The 25,335-nt window shown below is 55.7% G+C and overlaps 1 protein-coding gene across 6 annotated transcripts in view; it reads right to left on the bottom strand.

The window, feature by feature from the left end:
- Window positions 1-21,757, bottom strand: part of ABLIM3 (actin binding LIM protein family member 3) — a 34,848-nt gene extending 13,091 nt beyond the window's left edge. For 2 of the 6 annotated variants that reach the window (XR_011905206.1, XR_011905205.1), the window contains exons 1-2: window positions 21,398-21,754; window positions 1,464-1,604 (exon numbers count right to left, since the gene is read on the bottom strand). Coding sequence is in view for 1 of the 6 variants with exons in the window: in XM_072348312.1 (XP_072204413.1) it covers window positions 1,464-1,604; window positions 21,398-21,410 (154 nt within the window). In the remaining 5 variants the exon portion in view is untranslated. Of the gene's footprint in view, window positions 1-1,463; window positions 1,605-21,397 lie in introns of all 6 variants that reach the window. The other 4 variants (XR_011905208.1, XR_011905207.1, XR_011905204.1 and 1 more) reach the window with 4 other exon arrangements.
- Window positions 21,758-25,335: the final 3,578 nt, after the last annotated feature.

Here is a 25,335-nt window from a genome sequence, read left to right on the forward strand (position 1 = left end):
GGGACACGCAGCCGTCAGCAGGGGGTTCGGCCCTCGGACCCCTGCGGCAGCTCGGGGTGCGTCCCCCGGCTGCAGCGCTGCGGGCACCCTGGAGGGCCGGCTGCCCGCGGGCATCGCGGAGGGTTTCCCGCTGAGACCCGCCCCAGCACCAGCAGGTGTCAGTGTTGGGCCGTGCGGGTGCGGGATGGGGCTCCCGGAGGAGCTGCTCGCGTTGCTGTTTGTCCGTCGGTACCCAACCCAGCCCTGCTGCATCCCTTCGGTGGGAGCCGTGGGTGGTGCACAGCCCGTCAGAGTGATGCAAGGAGACACGGCAAGCTCTGCTCCTTGGTGTCATCTCCCTCCTACATCTTTTCCATCTATACAGACCCCAGGAGCTTCATACTCTGGGAGGCACAGCACAAGGACCGGCTCCTGGGACACGATGCCCATCACCCACCCCACCAGGCGACAGGGTACAGGGCAGGCAGGCAGCCCCCGGCTCGTGGGTGGCATAGGGAAGCAGAAGCAGGAACCTGAGGAAGGATCAGACCCTGTTTGCTGTGGGATCCAGAAAACAGCCTCACAGCTGTGCCACGCTCCTGGGGACACATGGGGACAAGCCTCAGGGCTGGCACGGGAGCTGGAAGCAGCCAGTGGCAGAGGTAAGGGCTGAGAGGGAAGGTGAGACAGGAGGATTTCCTCTCATTATTTATTCCCTTTCACTCGCAGAGCAGGCAGTGAACTGTGCCAAGCTCTCCAGCAGCTCCGTGCCCTTTGAAGCCAGCGGCTGTCTGAGCAAGCAGCTTCCCTCTGCTCACAGACACCAGAGCTGGAGAACGGCCAGGGGGGCTCGGCACGGCCCCTGCACATTTGCCCCCAGAGTGAGCCAGGGCTACACAGTGATGACAGCCCCAGGGGACTGATCCCTCCTGCTGAGCCCTGGGTGCCTGGGGGGGAGATGAAGGCCAAGGGGACAGGATATGTGCCCTGCTTAGCACAGGGTGCTGTGAGACCTTTACGAGCCCTGGTAATGAGATGCTTTACAATGCACAGAACCAGCCGCCGGCCTGCTGGAGAGCGGCTGCTTTAACAAATGTGCTGAGGAGCCCTGCAGTGTCATTTCTGGGCCGTTGGTTTTTATAGCTCCCCAGCTCTGTTCTTGCACCCAGCCTCAGGGGACAAGCAGCCTCTCCCCTCTATTTCCATGGCGTCCTGGGGTCATTGGTTCCTAGCTGAGCACAGAGTATCTGTGGCACCTCAAGCACAGCTGTGCCATGTGCCTGCCCTGGGCATCTCCTCTGCTACAACTCAGCTCAGCCAGGCTGGTGGCACCCCCTCATCCTCCTTCTGTTGACCTGAAGGACACAGCAGCCCCCCGAGATGTATTTGGTGGCAGTCACTTAGCTCACAGCCCCCCCTGTACACAGCCTGGTGATGCTGGCAGCACTCAGGGACACTGTGAGCACCAACCTGTCCCATCCTACCTTGGCAGGTGAAGCAGCGGATGTGGAAGTGGTTGCTCTGGACACGCACCACCTCGCCCTTGCAGGTGTCCCCGCAGCGGTAGCACTGGATGACGGTGGAGCTGCTCCCGGCGGTGTAGGGGTTTTGTTGGTAGGGAACTGCTGGCAGGAAGGAAAGAGGGGAAAGTGGGAGGAAAAGGGTCTGTTACCATTTGGGACACGGCCTGGCCAGGCATCAGGTACTGACTACCCTGTTATGGACAACAATGCCGCTGATGGACATCCAGGGCAGGAACTGCATCGAGCAGAGGGGCTTTCTGCTGGCTCAGCACAGCCCCCAGACATGCACTCAGCAAATGCTGCAAGGAGGAGCTCCTGCTTCCTCTGCTCTACCTGCAAGTGGCAGCTCTGGGCTGTCCATTGCCCATTGTGGGCACAGCCAAGAAGCAGAGTCCTTGTTTGCTGAGAGTTCAGAGAAGAGCAGCTTGCAATTTGGGCAATACCCAGCTATGAAGGGGTAGGGATTTCAAAGGGCTGGCGGCTTCCTGACCAGGCACTGTGCTGCATTCCCAGGAACAGGAGAAGCTGCTGATTGGAGGTGTGCACACCCCATGGGGCGAGGGGACAGGTGTGGGACAGAGGAGTGCACTCATCGCAGAGCTCTTCATTCAGCGAAGGGCAGATCAGGTGACGGGGAACAGAAACAGCCCATTATGAGCTTGCAAAGCACAGAAAGAAAAGTTAAGGTGACATTAGAAATGGTCTCATGGTAAAAACCCATCTCAAAGGCCAAGTGCCCGCGGACACAATGCCCTACACTAACCCCACTAAGGGGGGGTTCCCATCCTGGAGCAGTGTCCAGCACAGCAGGAGTTACAGAGCTGGAACAACCCCTGCATGCTGTGCTCATACTGTGCTGAACGAGGCGGGAGCTGAGCCCTGGGACACTGCCATGGCAATCCACTGCCGGAAAAGCAGTGGGGGGAGCGGGGTGGTGAGAGGCTGCGAATTAAATCAACACTTGAGTAATATTAATAATAAAAAATAAAGGGGGGGGGAAATCGGTGTTAGAGAGTGCAGGCATCTCTTATTCGGGGCTTCTGGTCTCCAGAGGAAACTTCTCTGTGGCCATAGCAACGTATTTCCAAACCCCTGTGTTTGGTGGGAGGAAAGAAAAAGGCTTCGATGACAGAAGGACACTCATTGCTGCATCGTGGCACCTATTGGCACCAACAGTGATGTGCCAGGACCCAGTTCCGAGCCCCACTGCCACCTTGGCACTGCCTCTGTTCAGAGCTGAGCCCAGCGCTCCTGATTTGGGATTAACCTTGGCCTCATGCTGGAATTTTTCACCAGGAACATTATGGCATTGTTTCAGTGGGGCCGTGCCTGGTTGGGAGCGGCGCTGTGCAGGAAGTGTCACACATCCCCGCAGCTCCGTGTAGGGGACAGCTGAGCGGGGCAAAGCTCATTACACCCAAATAATCCCCTAATAATGTAAGTAGTATTAGTGGCCTCCAGGCTGAGATCCAGCAGCCGGGATGAGGGGTGGGTACTGCCTGAAGAATGCCATAATCTCACCCTGGTTTGCTGCTGTACAACAGGACATTGAGCTGGCTCCTCTCAGTGATTAGTGCCGTCATGCTGCCCAGGGCCAGGCCTGCTGCACGTCCCTGCTGGCACCAGACTGGCAGACCACAGCAGCAGCACACTGAGTGTGGGCACGTGGCAGATTTCTGCTGATCCAGATTAAGGTGGCACCTCCGGTCAGAGCCCACTGCCCTGTGCTGGTTTGGCTGTATGCAAACAAGGGGCTCAGAACCTGAGCTGGAGGAGAGATAATGCCCCCAAACAGCACCAGAGCAGTTTTGTGCCACCCCTTCCTGCATGGCAGCACACCAAGTTGCATTGATGAAGATCCATCATCCTTTAGGTCAGCTCCTATCCCTATCTCCCTCCCTCTGCCTGTTAACTCTTCTAATTGTGAGGCCAATTAGGCAAGCACTGCTGCAGGTGGGTTTTATACCACTAGCAACAGGTAATGGGAGGCTCCCACCCACCTCAACACTGTGTTTGCTATCAGTACGTTTATGTGATAGCATCTCTGCAGGCGGATGGAGAGGCCTGATGTAATTAATTACAGTTAATTAATACTTGCACAATGCTCGGACTGTGAAAAAAGCAAAGCATTCACCCTTTAATTAATAACCAGAAAACTGAAGCGGGTGGGTGCTGCTGGGGCTGGTTTGTAATGTGGCACTGGGAGGGGTGACTGCAGCTGGGCACCCTGACCCTGCAGTGCCACAGCCCTGGAGTGGGTGGAGGTGAAGGCCAGTCTGGGGCTGGGCAGCTCGGGAAGAGGAAGGTAGTGTGTCAGACCAGAAGCATCAAGACTGAGGGGTGGCAGTGAGTGACCAGAAAGGAATTCTGCTGGAGGTGCCAGTGCTGAGAGAGAGGTCAGGGATGCAGCACTGTGCCAGCTGGGCAGGGGGACATCTCCCTGCAGGGAGATAGAGAGGGAGAGGCGGCACCCTGGGGACAGGAGTCCATGCCCCAAATCCCTGCACCCTGTAGACAGAGCAGGAGAGCAGTGGGAGGTGAAGAGTAGGATTTCCTCTTGCTGCAGGAGCCCTGCTACCCCTGTGGGGAGGAAGGGTGGGAGCTGTGCATGTGAGTTTCTCATCACAGTGGGGTGAGGGCCTGTCATGCAGTGGACAAGGGTGGGAGGAGCTCAGCCATGGTTGTGAAAATGCTGTAGGAGGAAGGGATGGATGAGCTGTGAGCCAGGCAAGTGCCGTGGGTGTGCTTGAGCCCAGCTCTGCTGTTGAGGAAGGGCACTGGGGCTGTGCATAGCCTGGTAAGGCACAGTGCAGGTGCGTACATCCCAGCCACCCTGCATCAGGACCCAGCTGGAAGGTCACCAAACTGCCTTGAAATAGCTGGGGGGCTCCGAGCACAGCATTGCTAGGGAGTGCAGGGTGTGGAGCAGGTAGGGCTGGAATCCCAGTGACCATCTACAGCTTACAGCGAGTCCTCAGTGTGCCACCACCCTAATCCAGCTTTAATCAGATCACGGCCAATTACTGATCCACCTGCCCTACACTGTCCCCCCACCCCACGTCACCTCCCTTGGTGTGACACAGGACATAAACAAGATGCGGGTGCGATGGATGGGGATGGGACCTGCTGTGCTGCTCTGCTCCCCAGATCCCAGCCCTGGGGTCCCCAGGGTAACGTCATGTTGCAGCTGGGAAAGGGCAGCATGCTGTCACCACCATGGTGTTACTGCTATGCTGTCACTGCTGCTATGGGTGACACAGGTGGCACCAGCTTCGTGCTAGTGGCAAGGGCACAGCAGCACCACATGCCAGGTGGGAGCTGGCCTGGGGGAAACACTGCTGCCAGCCTGAAAAGAGATGAGGGAGGTCAGGCACTCCTATGGAGGTGGGGGGGGATAAGGAGGAAAGAGGACTGAAAGAAGCAGGGGAAAACAGACAGAGCTGAGAACATTCTGGGCCCTGCCTGTGCAGCTGAGTTAGTTCCTGGCTGCATTCATGGAAATTATTCTCTAAACGTGAGCGCTGAGGAAGCTGGCGATTGTCCCCCGCACTGACCCGGCCCCGGCCTGCAGGATGTTTACTTCCCTGCTATGACCAGGGGAGCCCAGGGACCCGCTGTGGGGTCAGTCCAACCTGCAGGCAGATCCCCAGCACCAAGGAATGAGGGCAGTGCTGGGTGAGGGGCTGCTGGAAGAACCCACTGCCGGGAGAACTGATGTTCTCCAGATTGCCAAGGAGAGGAAGAAGCTGTCAGTCTGGTTTTTGATGCTCCTGAGAAGCACGAGGACCTTGATGTGGGGCAGCACAGCAAAAGAAAACACTAGGGAGCTTCCCCCGAAGCCCGAAGAGAGCTGTGAAGAGGACACCCCCAAATGATCCAGGGAGCACAACTCAGTCCCAGCCCTGCAGGAACACACCTGTGCTGGCAACCCTGCATCATCACCACAGGGTCACTGTGACACAGGAACACACAGAGCACCACTGACGCAAACAGCATCTGGGAAAAGCAGGTTGAGCACGAAGCCCTGGGAGCACCATCCCCAGTTTGGACCCACACTGGTCCCCCGTGGCCATGCACAGCTCATGTAGGTGTGCACGCCCGCCGTGCCCACTGCCTTGCTCCCATCCCCACCAAGCACTGCCAGGGTCCTTTTTCCTAGCCAATACTTGTTCAGCTTGTCATGGCAACCAGAGCTCCTTGAACTGCCTTTTCAGCCTGGTGCTACTGCACTGCTCACCTGCAGGCATCACGGCAGCAGAGCACCCCATACCCTGAAACCAGTTGCTTTTCATCCCCCATAGGACAAAAGCAGCCACCACTGCTCACTCCTGTGGAAACTGGGTGGGAGAATGAAAGAGACCCCCCTTCAAGAACCTGGGGTACGATCTCTGCAGGCAGGCTGTGCATCTCACTGGTGCTGGCACGGTGTCTGCACAGAGCATGGCTGTGGGTATGCAGTACTCAAAAGGGAATTGGAGGCTCCAGGAGCAGCAATCAATCTCCGAAAGGCACAGCTTGAATTTCACAGTAACTATTTAATTCCCCTCCCTATTATCCCTGAGAATATTTTAGCAGTTCTTGGTGGCTTGGGGAGAGGAAGAGAGAGGATAGATTGCATTTTAATTAATAATGGCTGAAATGCTTTACTACCCGGGGCAGGAGCCACAGTGAGCCTGAAGCAGGGACTTACACTGAGCGGGAGGGGACGGCACAGCCGTCCCTGGGTGACAGCAGGTGGCACGGGGTCCTGACCTGGGTGGCTCCAAGCAGGAGCAGGGATGCTGCACTGAAGACCCCGTAGCAAGGTGGATGCAGCAGTGCCGGCAGTGGGCTGGGGGTTGGGTGCATGCATCCCGGGACACCGCCCAATCTGAATTGCTCCAGCTGAAGGGTTGGCAGCAAAGCCTTCAGGCTGAACCAGAAGAAATGAGGGAGCGTTAGGCCAAGCCTCAGACATGATGTGGATGTGCATGTTCAGCGTGCCAAAAGGGAAACAGAGGGAAACTGCAGGAGCTGGTGGGAGGAGAGATGTGAGGGCAGGGCGAGGCTGCAAAGGGAGCCTGCAAAGGGAGCCTGCAGAGGGGCCTTATCGTGGTGCTGCAGCCCAAGCAAAGCATCTCTGCCCAGCACCTACAGGCTAAATCTGCTGGAGGAGGATCACTTAAAGACAAGAGTGGGGACATGGTGTGGGCTGGCAGGGCTGGGCAGGCAGCTATTGAGAATAAGAGACAAGGTACATGTGCATGAGGCAGAGGGAACGCAGTCTGCAGGCATCCCTGGGGCTGAACCCAGTGCACACACACTGCCTGGGGCTCCGCTTGCCTGAGCACCATGCAGTGCCCCGAGCAGACAGCAGCACACTTACATCAGTCCTTCACTTGGGAGGCTGTGAGAATACTGGATTCCAGCCCAGAGAGCCCAGACAGGCTTCTCTTGAGGGATCACCTCTGGAAGCACAGGGCTCAGCCAAACTTCAGGAGCAATAATCAGCAGGAGAGACATGGGGGGACGCAGAGGGACAGGAGCCACCACGTACCCAGCCCTGCCACTGCCCAGCTGCCACCACAGCTGGCCCTGCAGATGTGCAATGCTCCCCAGCTCAGCACTTTGTGCTGCAGGAAGGCTTGTTTGAGGCGGACGAGGAGGGATCCCTGCTGCGAAGCTGACGATGGAATTTCATCCTTACATCTGGTTCAGCTTAAAAATCTTGCCCAGGCTGCTGGAGACACCAAGAAGTTGTGTATGAGCGTGGGGGAGTGAGGCGGATGAGCGTGTCCTGTGCTGATGATACACCACACATCCACAGCATGGGGGGTTCCAGCTCTGCCTGCTCCCTGAACCGGGCTGGGGACTGCACTCCGAGGTGGGCACAGAGACACGAGGGTGACCTTGGTGGTCCTACGTGCATCCCACCAGCCCCCTGCCTGCCGCTGCCACCCCCTTTCCTGCTTGCCCAGGGTGACAGTGACCATGAGTTGGCCCACCAAGAAGCAGCCCGGGGCCGGCCAGAGCCCATCACCTCCCCCGGATTTTATTCATGAGGCGTGACAAGTGGGTGAGCTGCAGCAGCACAGCACTCACCCAGCAGCTTCTGACAGTGCCTTGGCTGGGGATGGAGCCCAGCCCCAGCCCACACAGTGCTATTTTCTGCTCTCAGCGGGCTGGGCAGGTTTGGGGTGTCCACGTGCACAGATGCCCATGGACCCTCCAGTCAGGGGCTCCAGATGTGCATGGTGGAGACTGAACTTGAGGAGTCAGCAGCAGGTCGAGACAGGGGCTGACACAGTGGAAGCACTCAGCACGGCCCCTCACACACTGAGACAGCCGGGACAGAAAGGGGCTTATTGCTGGCTGCTGCATGGAGGGATTTTCTGTTTGCTGCTGTGTTTCGTATTTGTGGCTTCCCGTATGGAAATGCTTTTTCCCTTTAACCTCCACCCACGAGCGCCGTGGATTTTGTTGCAGTTTTCAAACATATGGTGCGTACATCAAAAAACATAAAGGATGCTATATTTAAGATATTACAAAGCAAGCCAGGAGCCAGCATTTTTTAAACTGGGGCAGTGTCTGAGAGCGAGAAATGTGGGGATTTAGGGGCTCTCTAACCCAGATCAAAGAAAGAGCCCCGTCAGGTGAGCTGGAGGCAGGCTGATGCCCACACCCTGCCCTTGCTGACGTACCTTGTCCCAGCACAGCTAACAGCTCAGCATCTGGATGCTGCCTGGAAGGCGGCTGGTACGTGATGCTCGAAGACGACAGCTCTAAACTGTAATGCACTAAAGCTAATTTCTTCCTGTTTCTTCTGCGATCTGCTGATTCCCTGATGGGCTGAATGCCTCCTCTATTACTCCACTAATCGCTCCGTGCATGGCATCATTTATCTGGCCAATACAAGCACTGCAAGGGAGATGAATTCTCGCTTTCTGCAGGCACAGAGTAGAAGGCAGAGCCTCCTCCATGTCATCGCTCCAGACACGGAGCTCGTTCTCTCATTCTGCAGAGTGTGATACGCTCATTTGTTTTATTTTAGCCCGTATTCATGCTGGCATTGTAATTCCAACCTGGGAGACTGCGTCATAGCCAGGGAATGAGGGGTGGCGGATTTGCTATTTTTAACTCCTTCTAGTCCAGGGAGGGAACTTGAAATCAAATCTCTATCCAGATAGACTGCATAGATATTAATGCAACAAAACGGGAATTAGGGCTGGGGGTGACAGCTGGCAAAGCGAGCGGCAGCGTCACAGAGGGGACACTGTCCCCATAAATAGGACACACCAAAGGGGTGTACGTTACAGGGCAATCTCGCTGCCACCACTGCGTGCTCAGAGGCTGATGGTTGCAGACCAGCCGCCGCGCAGCCAGTGCCATTCCAGGGGATGAATTACGGCTTGGGGTTGGCAGCAAAACGGCACCAGGAGCTTCCCCAGCAGGCTCCACATTCCGCTCACTGCTCTTATATCCCAGGAAGGTGCTGTCTAAAACAACTGGGATTTGGGAGGGGTGCTCCATAGCTCACAGCTGCGGAGTGAAGGACGCTGCCACATCCCTGCTAAGCCACCAAACCACAGCAGAAGAGACAAAGCACACCTGCAGTCATTTGGTGTGGACATCCTGCAAAGGCCATGTAAGCCCTGCTCTGGACAAGGGTTCAGCATAGCCCCAGCATGGTCCTTGCATGTTACGCGAGCAGCACAGAGGGTGTTTACTGCCTTCTTTAATCTATCATAATCCCTGCTCTAATTCTGTTGAAGGTAGCAAATGGAGCCTTTAAGTGGTCATAAAAAGATTGCCCCCTCTGCACAGCTTGACAGGACACCTGGCTGTCTCCTGATGTCTGTCTTTCCCACCCCATCCCTTGTGCCAGGGGTTTTGCTAAAGCTCTGTGGGACAGAGCATCTTTTATAAACTATAAGCTCAAGCCCTTGCAACTGCAAAGATCAGCAAGAACAGCCAGAGCAGCAACAGGGAGGGCCACGCTGCTGCCCAGGTGAGGCACAGCTGTGCAGGGCTCTGCAGGGTTCCTGCAGCTCCCATGCAGGCTGCTGGCGCGCATTGGTCTCGCCCAAAGCTGTTAGCCTTTATCTTCTGCCATGTGTTGGTTGCAATTGGCCCGAAGCAGAGCTTTCAATATTAAAAGACAGCAGTTTCTGTTCTTTGTGCCATCTGTATGTTTGTGTATTTCCCCTATCACCACAATTTGCAAGCTGGGCTCCAGCCAGGCTCAGGAAGAGATCTTAGTAGACATCTTCCCAGCTATTCCAACAGCTTCATCATTTTTTTTTATGGCTCTCCTAGCACGGTCCCATGTCACCAAGGCTGTCACAGATCCAGTTCCCCCCACTGTCATGAGGCCAGGGCAGGCAGGCTGCACTGCAGGGAGCATTGGCTTCAGCACCCAGAGCACAGGTGAGGTACAAAACCCAGTGCCAAGAATGGCAGCAGAGGTGTGCACACTCCTGCCCAGTCTGTCTGTGTGTCCCCTGGTAGATGCCATGGAGTGGTGGTCCTGGGCTCTGCCTGAACAAACCTCATCCTGCTCCCTCTCCAGGGTGCACACCAACACAGCTCACCGCACGCTTTTTGCAAAACAGAAGGATGAAATAAATCACTATGGCCCCAGTGAGAAGCAGTTCATGGCTGGAATCTCCCTGCAGCTCCAAAGGAAGCTGGCCAGGACACATCCTGCTAGCTGGGGCCAACTGCCTCGCCCCACAACAGCCCCCGCTTCCTTCCACTCTGACCTGGACGCTGCTTGAGACGTCCCTGCTGCCGGCCCCAGGGTGGTCAGAGCCCCACAGAGCCCCCCCTCTGCCCTGGGTTTCCATCCAAGCCTTGCTGTGCACAAGCAGAGAGGCAGCAAGGGTTGGACTGGATGATCCTTATGTGTCCCTTCCAACTCAGGATATTCTATGCTGCTGCTCCCCCACTGCAAACCTGGCACAAAGAACAGCAGGGGAAGGGCTCTGCATGTCGATGTTTGCAGAGCGGTTGTGTTTGTGCAGCTCTGCCAGAAGGAGCTGGGATGTGCAGGGATCTCCTTGTAGGACCATGGGAGAGGAGCACTGCCACTCTGCCTTGGCAAAGCATGCTCTGGTTTCAGGATGGCTGATAAACAGACTTGAGCTACATACACAGACAGCTGCCTATGGCAAACAGCAGGACAGAAATGAACAAGCAAGTTTGGCAACTTTATGTGAATTAAATGTGCATTTAATTGAGATTTATAAGGGAGGTTGCAATAGCAATTGATTATCAAAACCAGATTATGTATGGGGACTTAGCAACTATACAGGAGATTAATGCTGTTTCCAGAATAAATCCTCAGTAAATATATTTTTCCCCCAGTAACCAGCTAATAACACGTCACCCTAATTATCTCATGAAAGGGCCACAGAAGCTTTGACAAATGCTGAAAGAAAATGTTGTCTGCAAAGCAGCACCAGAGACACAAAACACACTCCACTTCCAAGCCGTGGCTCAATTCGTGTCCCAAAAACCAGAACACAGCTCATGAAGAGACACCTACCCAGGCTGGCCTTGCCAGCACCCCTCCCAGCCCCTGCATGAGGAGCTGCATGGCCCCATCCAGACCAGCAATAACCGTTCCACGCCCTGCTCCATCCCTGCCTACACAGAAGATGTGCCTCAGAGGTGTCTCCAATGACCCCACCCTGACAGGAGGGGGTGGCCAACCTTTGGAGGGATAGGAGGGCATCCTGCTGCTCCCCGGGGCCGGGGTGGGCACAGGACTGCTACTGTGGGATGCAGAGATGCTCCAGCAGTCGTCATGGCAACACCGGTACACAGCCAGGGTGAACAAAGCTGATGGAGAAAAAAGGGGAGAGAGAAAAGAAGGGGGGAAAGCCAAAAAGGAGGAAGGGAAGACAGGTCTGCAGTAATGGAAGGAAGGCTGTGGCAGGAGGGAGTGATGGGGAGAGAAAGCATAGGGAGGTGGGGGGGAGGAGGAGAGCTGCCTTTCAGTGCTCACCTTGGGATGACCTCTGGGGATGTGACCCAGGACATGCACTGAGCTATACCACTGAGATGGTGCCCATCAGCTCCCATTGCAGCTGTCTTCAGGGCCATTCCCCTACTGGTGGCCTGAAGCCATGCTGCAGGATATCCTATACAGGTATCTGGAGGCACTGCTCTGCTACAGAGCCAGGAAGAGCCCTTCCCATACTCTGGGACTGAACACCACACCAGAGACAGCCTTAAAGCAACAAGTATTGAGAGCCTGTGCAGCTGGGTCCAGTTCTTCAGCAGCTCCCTCCTTCCACCAGCACAGGGGGATCAGCCAAACTGTGGGTCTGACCCCAGCCCCATGACAGCGGGCCATCTCCATGGCTGGTTATCAGAGGAATGATGCTCTCAGATTGTGCTTCATAACCCCAGCTGCATTCTGGGCCCCCACGTGCAGGACATACAGTGTCCCTGCTGCTGGGACAAGGGGGCTGGGGACACTGGGCGTGAAGGGGACAATGTGGCAAGATGAGGGAGCAGCATCGCTGAACAATGAGCTCCACCAAGTACACGCAAAGGTTTGTGCAGACATCATCCTCCCCTCCTCCTTCCCACACTCATGCTCTCCTTGGCTTCTGCATACGCCCAGAAACTGACTTCAAAAGGCACGGGGGGGGCTGCCAGCGCGAGGAGCGACGGGCAGGCAGACAAGGCTGTCTGCTGCTAAAAGCCCTCAGTGCCTTTCATCAGAGCCTGGAGAAAAAAGGCAGAGAGCCTCTGCTGCTGGGGCTGGAGGCAGACAACCAAGCCTGGCATTGGGTGCTGCTGCCTGGCAGCACTGTGCTCCTAATGGGAACTGCTCCCTCCCACTCTGACAAAGGGAGTCCAGCCTTCCCTATCCCACCTCTCTGCATACAGGCATAAATAAATCCATCTGTGTGCAGTAAGCATCAGAGATCCTCTTAACCCTCCATGCTCTCTGCTTCAGGCTGGGCTAAGTGTTGTCCATGCAGGCATGGGGACGGCGATGCTGCTCAGCACAGCCCTGGCCCAGTGCTCAGCATACCCATACAGAGGTCACTGCTCCCATCCCTGAACACACCAGCACAGCCCGCCTGTCCCTAGAAGCCACCTTCCAGCTCCTCATTAGTGCCAATTAACGGGCAGTCAGCGTGCCCAGCAGAACTGGCATTTTTCAGGGAACAAGTCCCCTTTCATGAGGGATAATCAACACAGGCTTTGTTGTGCATGCTCTCAGCTTAAACGAGCCAAGGACTGCCTGCCAAGGAGCAAAACTATGTTCTGAATCAGACCCTTTGTGACCAGAGCCATGTGGGACACCAGGAGCCAGGACAGCCACAGATGACCTTTCAGTAAGGCCTCGATTCACCCCACACCTGAGGGATGCTCTGGGACAGGTCCCCACCCACACCTCCCCCTGTCCACACCCTGGGGGCCCACAGCATCACTGGGTGCAGTATGGGATGCCACCACACTCAGGTGATGGGCAGGGTGAGGACAGCACCCACTAAGCTGGGCTTGGACTGCAGCTCCTCTGCTACAGTGCTAAATAAAGCTGTGAGCTGCAGAACTCCAACAGAAAGCAGCAGCAGACCCTTTGAGAGAGCCTGCAGCACAGGAGCAGGGAACACACGCTCCCCAGCTTCCCCAGTTTTGTGCCTTGCTGATGAGGGGAACAAACACACGTGGGAAAAGCAACTATGGGGGAGCAGGGCTAGATGGCCTGGATGTGACAGGCTGGCACATTGGACAGAAGACTCTTGTTAGTGCTGTTTTCCTGCTGCCTGAGTGGGGGCACAGCCAAGGAATGCTTCCCAGCGGACTGCCTGGCTTCACAGGACTTCAATTGCCGGGGGCAGGACAAGAGGGCAGCAACAGAGGGACTTGGGGAGGATAGAAGGGTGCTGATGGGACTCTCCTGTAGGACAAGTGCCAGGCGTTCCCCAGGGCAGGAAGCTCCTGCCATCTCATGTCACAGGCACCAGGACCACAAGTGTCCCACAGGTGGGGCACCAGGCACAGCTCTGTGGGGTTGGGGATGCAGGGAGCAGATTGGTCACAGCAGAGCTCTGCTGACTCTGGGGGAAAGAAAGCAAGGATCTGGCAGATCTCTGAGCTGACTCAGAGCTCCAAGTGCCCGGTGGCTCTGCTGTGCCAAGTGCAAGCCAAAGCAATTCGCATTTCTTGGAGACACTCGGTGTAATCTTCCCTGAGTGATGGGGAGAGCTGCCATGAGGGCTGCAGAGCTGCACCAGCAGTGATGAGAGGCAGAGCAGTGCTGTCCCACAATAGGATCGCTGCTCCACACAGCATGGGTATGCTTTGTCCTCACCCACCGTCCCAAGCCCGCGTCTTTTCTCCGGGTGCTGTCAGCCAGCAGCAGGGCAAAAGACAGAAGCAGCTTCTTCCCCTTCCTGGAGCACAGCCCACTTGGGAACTCGACATTTGGGGAACACCAGGGCCAGCCCTGTCTGTCATCTCCCTGGGAAGCGCTCAGCCCAATCTCTGCAGCAGGGAGGCACAGATGATGCTCAGGGAACCACACCAGAGCAGAAGCCAGCCCGAGTCAGGGATTATTTTTAACAGCTACTCATAGAGCGAGTGGATGCAGGAGAGACAGCTCACACTGATGCTTGCCCCATCCCTCCCTCTGACACGTGCAGGGAGCATAGCTCAGATCCAGGCTTTTTATAGGGTTTCCCACTCCTGCTGGGCACGCAGCTCAGCAGCTTGGTATGACCACACCACCCCCTCTCCCAGCAATCACTCGCATGCCGTTCACTGAAGTCTTTCCATTCCCCTCTCGCTGTTTCCTCTTCTCTCCTTATTAGGGATCCACCTACCCATCCATCTACTCATTCTCTCCCTCTCTGTGGCTATTTTTAAAATGTCATAAAAGCTTTCAACTGGTAGCATCCTCAGGGATGCAAGGGATTCAGTATGTAACCCATCACAAACTGTCATCGCCACATAACTCTCCACACAGACAGTGACTTCAGAAAAAAAGAAATACAAGAAAAAAAGAAGCAGAGGAATGGAGAACATGCACAATGTGTCACAGAGCTCTGCCTGGCCAGCAGGACCATGCTGCTCCTAGGGATGGCCGGGAGAGATGCTGGGCCAGCACAGCCAGACCCCTCTGCAGGAGATGCGGATGGGTTCAGGAATGTTTTCCCACTGATTAAGGGCTCTGAGCTGGGATTCACACAGACTGGTGTCCCAGTGTCTGCAGGCAGAAGAAGGGAAGCTCCATTGCTGGGAAAATGGCTGTGAATCTCCCTGTGCTCCCATGCATGTTGTGATCAAGAAGCCTGAGATGCCCCACAGACAGTCATCCCCCAAAGACACACAGAGCACCCCAAAAACTGGATCCTAGGAGACAGCCTGGATGACATCACGATGACCAAGGTTCCCCAGTGAACCCCAACCTAGAGGGAGTGCAGGAGCACTCAGACACCATAGATGCACTCCAATAGCACCAGGAGAACTGCTTTTCTCTCTCTGATCTGATCGCTCCCTACAGAAGAGTCTCCTCTCACAAATCTGCTGTGAATAGCATGGAATCCTCCACCTGCGCCCCCCCCCCCCCAACACCACCCCAGCAGCTTGGTGGGAGCTGATGGGCTCTGCCCAGCACTTTCTGCAGCAAGTCCCTGCTGCAGGCTGCCAGCAGAGAGGTGCCAGCTGTGATCAGGCCAGGTATAGCCTGAGCAGCATCCCACTGGGCACTAACATGACAACACTGTGCCTCTGGCAGCAGCCAGGGCCCTTCTCCATTGGTTCAAGCGCACCCAGGAGCCCCAGCCCAGGCACAGAACTCTCAGACGACATGTGGGTGACGCAGCTATTTATAGCAGCTGTAGACAGCTCAGCTTACCTTGCCCCCCCTTCTCCATCCTTCAAGAGCCAGGAGGTGTTGAGGTGGGGGGGGGGGGTTAGGCAGGGGCACCCCGGTGCCACCAGCACAGAGCAGGCAGGGTTGGCAGGGACCGGCACTGTGATCCAAGCAGACAGCGGCTGTGCAGAGCCGGGGAAGCACCCTATTACACTCTGAGGATTGCAATCTGAGCAGAGAGAGCGAAAATCTGGAGCAGAGCTGACAGGAAAAGCCGGCACTGAGCCATGCAGGATGCCTGTCTGCCCTGTGCCCTGCCTTTATGGACTGTGTCCTGCGGGCTGCTGAGAGCAGTGGGGATGGTACCCTGCTATGGGACCTGCCCCAGCCAAGGGGAACTTCCCCACCTCTCTATTGCACTCTGCAACTGATCATTGATGTCCAGCTTGCAGACAAAGCTCAAGCCAGGGGCACCTGCTCTGGGTCCCTCCTGGCAGCCCAGGGTCTTGCTGACAGCCCATCCCACAGCTCTGGCATAGCACAGCCTGGTGATGAAGCTGCTCACAGACCCAGCTGGGCAATGCTGCAGCCAGGGGTGATTTAACCTGCAAGCATTTGGTGACTCAGAGCAGCAGGTAGAAGGCAGAGCAGCAGCAGCAGGGAGCAGCCCTGTCAGGGCCAGGGCAAGCCCTTGGTTTGCGAGGAGGGAGTCACCTCCTGAGCAGCCCTGGGGCTCAAACGAACTGCAGCTCCTGCCATGCTACAGTAGCAAACTCCCACACAGCTTCCTGTCATCCTTCTCCTCTTTTAAAGCTTTTAGAAGACAAATCCTTGGCCAAGGGGGAAGCAGCCTCCCCTGCCCAGCCACCCTGCTGGGCCCCCCCACCTGTGCAGGGAATCTGGGCTGGGGAGCAGCTGTGACAGTGACATCCCCATCACAGTGCCTGACATGTCCCAGCAAGCAGAGCTGAGCCAGGGACCGGCCCAGCCCAGCCCCAGCTATTTATAAATAGCTCCCTATTGCCACCGCCCCAGGCAGGACAGCCCTCAGCAGGATGCCTCCATCGAGGCTGGCAGAAGGATGGATGTAGGAGGAGCAGCAACACCTCCAGGTCTAGAGGGTACACGGCACAGGGCACGCAGTGCTTGCATTGCACTTCTGTGAGATGCTACATGTGCTGTATAGGGTGTGGTACTGCAGAGCCTGGTGTGAACACGTCAGGGGCTCACACCTCCAGTCCTGTGCTGTGTTATGATCCCCTTGTGCTGAGGTACCTTCCCTTGAGAGCAGGTCAACCCTCAGAACCTAAACCCAGACTGAGATGGACTCAGATCTAAGAAGGGCTCCGGGGGTGGCACCGCATCAACAAGGCAGCCTGGTGCTCCCTACCTACCATGGGGTACTGCTTGCCAAGAAGGTCAGCAGGATGGCTTCAGACATGCACTCTGCTCTTACATGTTCCTGCTCCTCAGAGATGCCCTCCAACTGAGGACTTCTCCAATTGTCCAAGCCTCAAAAACATTTCAAAATGGCAGTAAAGTCGAATGTGCAAGAGGAGAAAAACAAGCGATGCTCGAGGCTCAGGGAAGGACTTTGCCAAGGTAAAAGAGGTAAGAAAAAAGGAAGGTCAGAAAGGCTGCATAAGAAAATCATATTGGCTTCTCTTTCTTCCAGAACTCTGCCCCAGGCAGCAGAGAAAGCACATCAATTCCCAGCCCAGGGCTTGTGGCTGATAATGATAAGGCATTCAGGCTATACCAGAACTGAAAAAGGCCCCTATCAACTGCAGCCTATCAAAAATCTGAACCACCATCAAATATATGAGAACCATATGCTCAAGTTTGCTGCCACACTTGCTCAGTTTGGTGCTATTAAGCTTCAGACAGCCCTTTTCTGGAAGGGGAAGCATGTCCAATGGGGTTGTTCTTCAGGGCACTCCAGCAAGCTTTTTGGGGCTGAAACATCTGGAGTTGGGCTCTGCCTTCCCTTCAGCTGCTGCAGTCATTCCTTGTCCTCATCCACCCCACAAACCCACCTCTCTATCCCATCTCTCTCCCACCCTTAGGATGCCTTCCAGAGGTGCTGCAGTGCTCATAACAGAGAGGCACTGATGTATTTAGTCTAAAAATATCTGATTAGATGTTCCAAGCACTTCATTATAGCATCGTCACGATAGGACTGCGGGGTCTGGCTGGAACTTGGTGGCTTTGCCTTTGCTTCTTCACAGCTCTGCTGTGCACAAGGGCAAGTGCCACACTGATAACAGGACAGTCTACCATTAGTCCAGCCTGCTGGCATCACAAATACAATTATCTGGCTAAACCAATCGTCACTCTGTCATTAGAAAACTTGCTGTTTATTTTATAAGAGCATGGCAGGCCCTTGAAATAATTCAATTGCTTCAATTGACTTTACAGCATGCACTTCATTGGCCTGCAGGGCCACTTTCTATGGCTTCTGCTCTTCAAAGGGCAAACTGCCAAGAAAGAGGGTTTGCAGGAGAGCCCGAGTAGAGCTTGGGGAGCGGACAGAGTCCATCCACCAGCCTGGGGACAGAGAGACTGCATGGACACTGAATTTTCTGGCACAAAAGTGAACACTGTTGACAGCTGTCCCTTTGGTTGGCTGTTTAGGAGGAAGGAGAGGATTTGTACTGAGGTGTTGGTGGCAGCAGAAGTCTGGGTATTGAGAACCAGGAGATCCCTTTGGCACTGCGAGCTCAAGGGGAAGAGATGATTGCATCACACCAACAAGTCCCTCAGCAGAACCACATCCTCCTTGGTGGGTCCTGCCCTGCTGGGTGGGGAGATGCAGAACCCCCACCCCACCTGGTGAGCTTATGGGGCAGGGCTGGGGCTCCTGGAGATGCACAGCACCGTGTGATTCCTCTTTAATTACACAGGGACTTAATAGAGTTTGCTGGTAAACACCTTGTAACCGCATGTGCCTGCAGATTACTGGGTAATTACGCTTAGTGGATCATCATGCAACAGGGAACACGACTTAGGAAAGACAAAAATAACCTGGCAAACACGTTACATTCATCAGTGTGTCATGAAGCCTTCCTGCCCAAGCGCCGTACCGGCCAGCTCCTCCCCATACCGCCTTTCTGAGACCAGCAGAGCTGTTGCATGGGGATCTGAGAGGTGCAGGGATGGGATGGACTAGGGAAACTTTCTACCTCACATACCAAAGCCCCCACAGACCTCCCTATCCTCCAACAGGTGGCAGCTGCTCTAAGGGAGTAGGGTGGGATGGATGGGTTTTTTCCTCCCCCCAGCTTCTCAGGGAGGGGTTGGAGCGCAGAGCTCAGGAGGTTTGGGTGTGATTTTAAGGGATGTTGTCTAAGGCAAAAGTTTGTACCGCAGGATCCAACTTCAGCAGAAATGCAGCACCGATGGACCCGGTTAGGAATGCATGAATCTATTTGCAACCAATTAGCAGCTCTAACCGGAGTGGGAGGTATAAATAGTGGAGTGAATGTAAATATCAACACAGTGCCCTCCAAACGCTCACGGCTGTGTGCCAGGAGGCTGCGTTCCCAGACAGCACAACCCTGCACCCTCAGGTCTTCTCACCCTGAAGCCTCAGGGTATGAGTTTACACCCAGGATCAAGGGACTTCTCCTCTACCCCTCAACAGCAGCGTTTTCATATGGCTTTGCCTTCTCTGCACAGTGGGAGAGAAGAGTCATAGGTCCTCCAACCCTGGGCGCAAAGCAAGTCCCACTGCGTGCAGTGATGACATCCTCTTTTTCTCCCCTGACATCAACATGAGCAGCATCTCAAGCATCAAGACAGAGACCAGGCTTGGGAGGCTGAACACAGCTGACCTGCAGGCACAGCTCTTCTGCTTTGGAGCCCTCCGTCACAGACAGGAGAGAATCCCTGCTGAGAGCAGCGGAGCTGCTCCCAAGGCAACAAGTGGCAGTGAGCTCCTGAGCCAGCAGCTGCTGGAAAAGGGCTGCAAGAACCACTGCAGGTCATAGCCAGGCACTGCAGGGTGACATCCAGAAGGCACAGAAGATGCCAAGGGCTCCAGCAGGCACACACAGGCATGAGGGCTGCAGGCTGGGCAGAGAAGCAGCAAGTCAGCTTTCAGCAGCTCACGGCAGCCACAGAACACACAGGTAGAAGCCCCAGACCTGCCCCTGCTCTCAGTACCAGCTGGGAAAGAATCGTGTCATTGCTAAGAACAGACAAGCCAGAGTGTGGGTATGGCAAACTGCTTTGAGCCCTATCTGCAAAAGCCTGGAAGCCCAGCAGGGCAGAGCCTGCTGCCTTGCACAGGTGTTGTTCCACAGAGTGCCCACCCCCAGTGATCAGCCCACAGTACTGCAAGCAAACTGCAGCTGGAGCAGCTTCCCACATCTCACCAAACCACGTGGCTACCTGGGAAGGGGAAATGGCAACATTTAGGCAAAGCCATCCAAAGGCACAGGCAAGACCCGTGTTGCCAGCCTGCTGCTGGGAGACCCAGAAGCCAAGGCATGGATGAATGATGCCCCCAGGGGCACTGAGTGAGCTGGTGACAGAAGGAGATGTGGCTCCCAGGGGGCTCCAGCTCTGCATCCACCAACCTGATGGCCTCCTCCCATTGAATCACAGGAGAGCACCAGGCAGGATGCACGTGTGGCTCTGCTGGCACCACTCTCCCCACGTGGGAGAGGAATAAGTGAAGTTCTGCAGTGTAATCAGATAGTTACGATACACTGGCACCACAAACAATCCTTATCACTGTCAGCATCCAAGCTGGCTATTAAGAGCTGGAAAGGAACCCCCAGGAAGAAAATAACACGCACTTGTTGGAATTGGCTTAGAAGAAGCTTGAAAGCTCCACTTGGCCACCACAATCATTGACCCCAACAAGCACTGAGAGCCATTGCAGCCCTCTGCACCAGACCATTACTCATAGCCCAGCTGTTACCATCCCATAGGGTTGGGAACAAACAGGTCCCCAGCAGCCCCTACCTGGGCACTGCCAGCCACACCACCCCAAGCAGGGGACCCCTTGTCCACTTGTGCCACAGGCATGGCTCGTGCAGAGGGCACTTGGAAAACGTTCACACCTCTAAAGCAGCCCTACAGATCTGGAATCACCTGTTCTGTTGCCTGCAGCGTGCCAAGACATTTTTCACGGTGTTTTGCTTGGGAACCACCCCAAGCTCTCAGATTGAGAAACCTCAGCACACCAAAGGGATGGAGGAGTCACTGCTCTTCCACTTTCTGCCTCCTCACTCCACATGGCCATGAGAACCCTCAGGAGGGACACGACCTTATCCCAGGAGGCAGGTGGCAACCAGCAGCAGCTCTGGAGGCTCAATGCCATGTGCTTTTAAAGGAAGAGGCCAAAGTTCTTCTAGCAAGGTGGACACAACTGTCACACACCCTCACAGCAATGAGAAGATATTGACTGTGACTGGATCAATCTTTCCAGACTTTGCAACAGGGATGCAAAACCAGGAGCTACCAGACCAAGAGCAGGTGCCAGTTCTCATCTCATGCAGCACATTTCTATGCTCTGCTTCTTTAGCAATTCTTACGTAGTGCATGAGCGCCTCTGTCCCCATCTCTCACCCGCGCACAATAGAAACACCCACATCCCCAGCTGCAGAAAGCACATGCTTTTCTGAACCACATCTGTGCTTTGCTCAGCTCTCTGGTTTCTGGGTACCCCCTTCTCATGCTCTTTATCTCCATCAGCTGCCCCCCCCTCCTCACCCAATGGCTATTATACATGGGTAGAGGCATCAGCGAGTGAGGCTGCTGCCTGGCAGAGTGCTTCTAGCTCCCTCTCACCATGTTGCATATCGACATTTTACTGCATGATCTGCCCTCCAAGCCCAGGAACACAAGCCAAGAAGTACTCAGGGGAGATAAGCACCACGGCTCAGCCCGCACCAAGGGAGCACCGGCAAAACCATCCCCTGTCAGAAAGCAAGAGGCAGAGAAAAAGATACCCAGCCCATCCTATGTGTCAGCCCCGGTGTCACATTTTCTTTCCGATTCCTCCCCGCCAGCTCCACGCAACATCAGCCTTGTTCCCATAGCAAAAGGAAGGCAGAGCCGTACTTACTGCTAGTGCTCATCTTGTCGGTCCTCCCCTGCCCTTCGCATTCAACAAAGGGGGCACAGCCGCTCTTTAAATCCTCTTTTTCCTCCGATAGCGCGAGGGGAGGTCGCCTCTCCCCTTGCTAGAAGAGATCCCCGCGCGTTCTCGTTAAGGCATCCCCAGCGCTGCGCTGCGCTGCCCACTCCGTCCCGATGCCAAGGTCAAGGTGGTGGCAGCGGGGCGGGTGCCCGGACCGACCCGGGGGGAGCGGCCCCAGGCCCGGCGCTGCCATGCACTGCGGAGCGCAGCCGCTCGCTCCGCTCTTATAGCGGGGTGTGGGGCCGCGCGGTGCCGCGCCTCTCCCCGCCCGCCCCGCCCCGCCCCGCGGAGCAGCCCAGGATGGCTGAGCCGGGCCGGGCCGAGCCGAGCAGGGCCGGGCCGGGAGGGGCAGAACCGGGGGCAGCGCGGGGGGCGGCGGCCGGGCCGGGCTGAGGATGACTGCGGGGCTCCGCCGCGGAACCGCCGCCATCTGCTGGGCACCGCCTGCCCGCGGCCCCGAGTCCTGCTGCAGCCCCCGGCATCCCTGGGATGCCCTCACCGCTGCCATCCCTCTGGCTTGGGGCCGCGGTGGTGCAGGGTGCAACGAGATGCTGTCCCAGGATATAGGAGTGGGGAGGGGATATTCTGACAGTGAGGTTCCCCCAGCAGCCATCCACGCTGCCCCATGCAGGAAACCCCGGTGCCCAGCCTGCACAGGGCGCAGGATGTCTGGCTGCAGGATGGAGAGGGGGCTCATTTCTCACTAACAGCAAAGACTCCACTCCACAGGCAGCATGTCAGAGTTCCTGGAAGGGTTTCAAAGCCATTAGCTCCCTGGTTTGTTTGTGAGACGCCCTGTCAGAATAAAGCATCACCTGATGGAGCTGCTCCTGGTGTGAAAGCAGGGATGGGGCTGAGCACAACCTGCCCATGGAGCCCCGAGAAGCTGTGATGCCATTCAGAGAGACAAGTCATGGCCATGCCTCTAATGAAAGGGGTTTTCATGTAGCATAGAGGGCCCTGCATCCCTTTCTGCTCCTCTGTCAGAGAGCGCCTTTTGCTTTGCCTTTCCTTTGCTATTCTCGTTGTGGAAGCAGATGCTGTCAGTGACACGACAAGACAGGCAGCAGGTTGTGTGAGCAATGCTTGAGCTGCCAGTGACACTGCCAGCTCACTGCCTGTCCCCTTTGGCTCTGCCCCACTGAGCAGTGCTGGCTGGGTGTGAGGAGCTGGGCCAGCAGTAGTGGGGGCTCTGAGGGTCCTTATAGGGCTGGGCAAGGAAATCAGGCAGGGATAAAGCAATGCTGCCATACAGGACAGCAGGGCAGCTCAGGCTTTTCCATGCTGCTGATTTGGGGATATTGGCTGCAAAGTCTCCTGGTGCCTGTGGAGCACCAGGGGTGCCAGGCTCACAAAAACCATATCGATAATCTCCATCCCAGGAGTCAACAAAGCAGACAAGATGTGAGCCGGTCCCCACGGTTCAGCAAGCTAATTAAGCTCCTTCCGTTGACCTGGTTTCCAAATCTTGTTAACTTGCTGCCATCAGAACAACTCGAAATCTCCAGCAGAGACAGGCTGGGATTGCTGCAGAGAAGGACACGGTGCCTTGGCAGAGCTCCGGGTGCTCCAGTACAGCTCTTTTGTCCTCAGCTTCATCTCCCATCCTGGCACCCATGGGGAGGGGGCAGGGGCAATGTGGGGATTCCATGGGTGGTGGGGTCTCACGGAGGCACTTAGGCAAAGGTCTCCCCTTACAAAATGTTGTTTGCTGTTGCAAGACGGAAACAGGAGCAGAAATAAGAGGGAGAAGTGCTGTCTGGGTGGGGATGGAGCTCAAGTTATAGGGAACGTGCTTCAGTGGTGATGGGTTGATGGTCAGATTAGATGATTGCAGAGGTCTTTTCCAACCTTGAAATTCTTTAATACTATGGTTCTAAGTGTTTCCTTTGTGAGAGAACTGGGGCTGGCCCCAGGCAGGGGCTGACAGGTCTCCATGCTGAGCCCCTCATGCCCCACACCATCTCAGGGTGTCTGGAAACTCCGTTTCCTTTCCTGTGACAGAGGAAGCTGGCTGTAAAAGCTGCCTTGAAAGTGTGTTAGGGATGCCTGAGACAAGAACTCAGAAATGAGAAAATGTCAGGATGTGAGCGCAGCCTCCTTTCATCCCTTTGTGTCTGTGCATTGCAACACGGTCTTTCACAGCAATTATTAGCTGTGTGCTCTCCCCATAAGGCGCCTGCCTCATTCAGAGCACAGCGTGCACAGAGTAACTCAGGCTGCTGCCTGTGGGACCCTGCAGCGCTCAGCAAAACAGGACAGGATCCTGAAAAGGACAGGAGGACAGGGGGAAAAATGGTGCTAATTTCATTTAATCATTCTGACTACTTCCCTGGACACCGGGCTTCTTATCCCTGCCTCCTTCCCCATGTGAGATGCCAAGGGACGGAGCTGTCCTCACATAGGTGATAACTGGGTTGCTTCTTTCTTGGGTGCCTGACTCCTGCTGGCTGGTTCCTGGGAGATCCAGGAGCTGCTGACTGTGTGTGAAATTGCTAGGGCTGGCCTCAAAATATATCTTGTGCCATGCACCAGGAACTCAGAAATCAGACCACCACCTCCCCAAACAGCGGCTCAGGAAGACAACTGTGGGCTTCCATTGCAGGCTTCTATCCTGGAGCAGGGGCATTGGCCCCTGGGGCTGGAGGCAGCCCCATCCCTCATAGCATGGTGCTGCGGGGACCCCAGGGAAGGAATCCCTGCTTCCTGCTGCATGACCTGGGGACTGGGGCAGTGCGTGGCTGGCAATGGGGATGTTGCAAGGGCAAACAGCTCACAGCTCTCAAGGCTAGGAGCAATGGACCCAGGAGACGTCAGACAGTTAAAATTCATATAAACATCTCTGTCCTCAGCGCACAGAGGGGTCAGCTTATCATCAGCCTGAGCTCTTGCATTCTTGTTTTGCTTGAAGCTATAGCATTCCCTTCAGCACACCTGGATATGCATGTACATACAAACACAAGCACAGTCACATGGAAGAACGTTCAGAAGGCTCACAGGCTTGCAACGCACTTCCTTTGCCCTTGGACTGACAGTTATCTCAGAAAGCAACATCCACTGCTAGCCCTGTGCTCTGCAGCTGCAAGAGGAAAACAGGGTGACTGGGACCAGAGGCAGCAAGATGGGCAGTGGGTGTTTTAGCACCGTGAGGGCCATGGCAGAACCTGGCAGCACAGAGCTACACCAGCACAGGACCCGCTCCTCTTCCTCACTCACATCACTACCAGCAGCTTGGCTTTCCTCCAGCTCACACGGCAGCACGACAGCCCTTCCTTCCCAGCAGCTCCGTGTGTCGGCAGGAGGAGGCACAGACAGGCAGCGGCAGCTGTTCCCAGGCTGCCTGCATTACAACGATAATCAGATGATAGATTGTTTCCAAGCAAACTTGAATTTTCACTAGTTAGTGCTACGCGAATGATTTCAGGGGGAAAAAAAATAATAATGAAAAAATAGAAGCAGACAAAGGAGAAAGGCTGAGAGCTGGGTGTGCTCCAGGTGATGCTGTGCGTGCTATCTGTGGGCTGCGGCCACCCTGCAAAGCCAGCTTGCATGCAGCAGGGCTGGCCTCCCAGCCACCCTCAGGTTACACATTTGGGGTTGCTTTGTTTACCCCCTGCATTAGTGCTGGAGTTTGTGCCCTGTGCTGGTGCAGCTGCTGCTCCCAGCCCTGCACACCCACCCACAGGGCCAGGCACAGTGAGGCAAAGGGAGATTTATTCCAGCTGCGGTTCTGGCCCCAAGGTACCTGACCCGCTTTCCCACTGCCAGCTCCATTTCAACCCATGAAAGGTCATAGGAAGTTGGGTTTATTTTTAGTTTTCCCTTTTAAATTCCCTGAAGCAGCGGGGACTTGATGGAAGGGC

This window comes from Excalfactoria chinensis, chromosome 13, assembly GCF_039878825.1.
Source record: "Excalfactoria chinensis isolate bCotChi1 chromosome 13, bCotChi1.hap2, whole genome shotgun sequence".
Taxonomy (NCBI): domain Eukaryota; kingdom Metazoa; phylum Chordata; class Aves; order Galliformes; family Phasianidae; genus Excalfactoria; species Excalfactoria chinensis.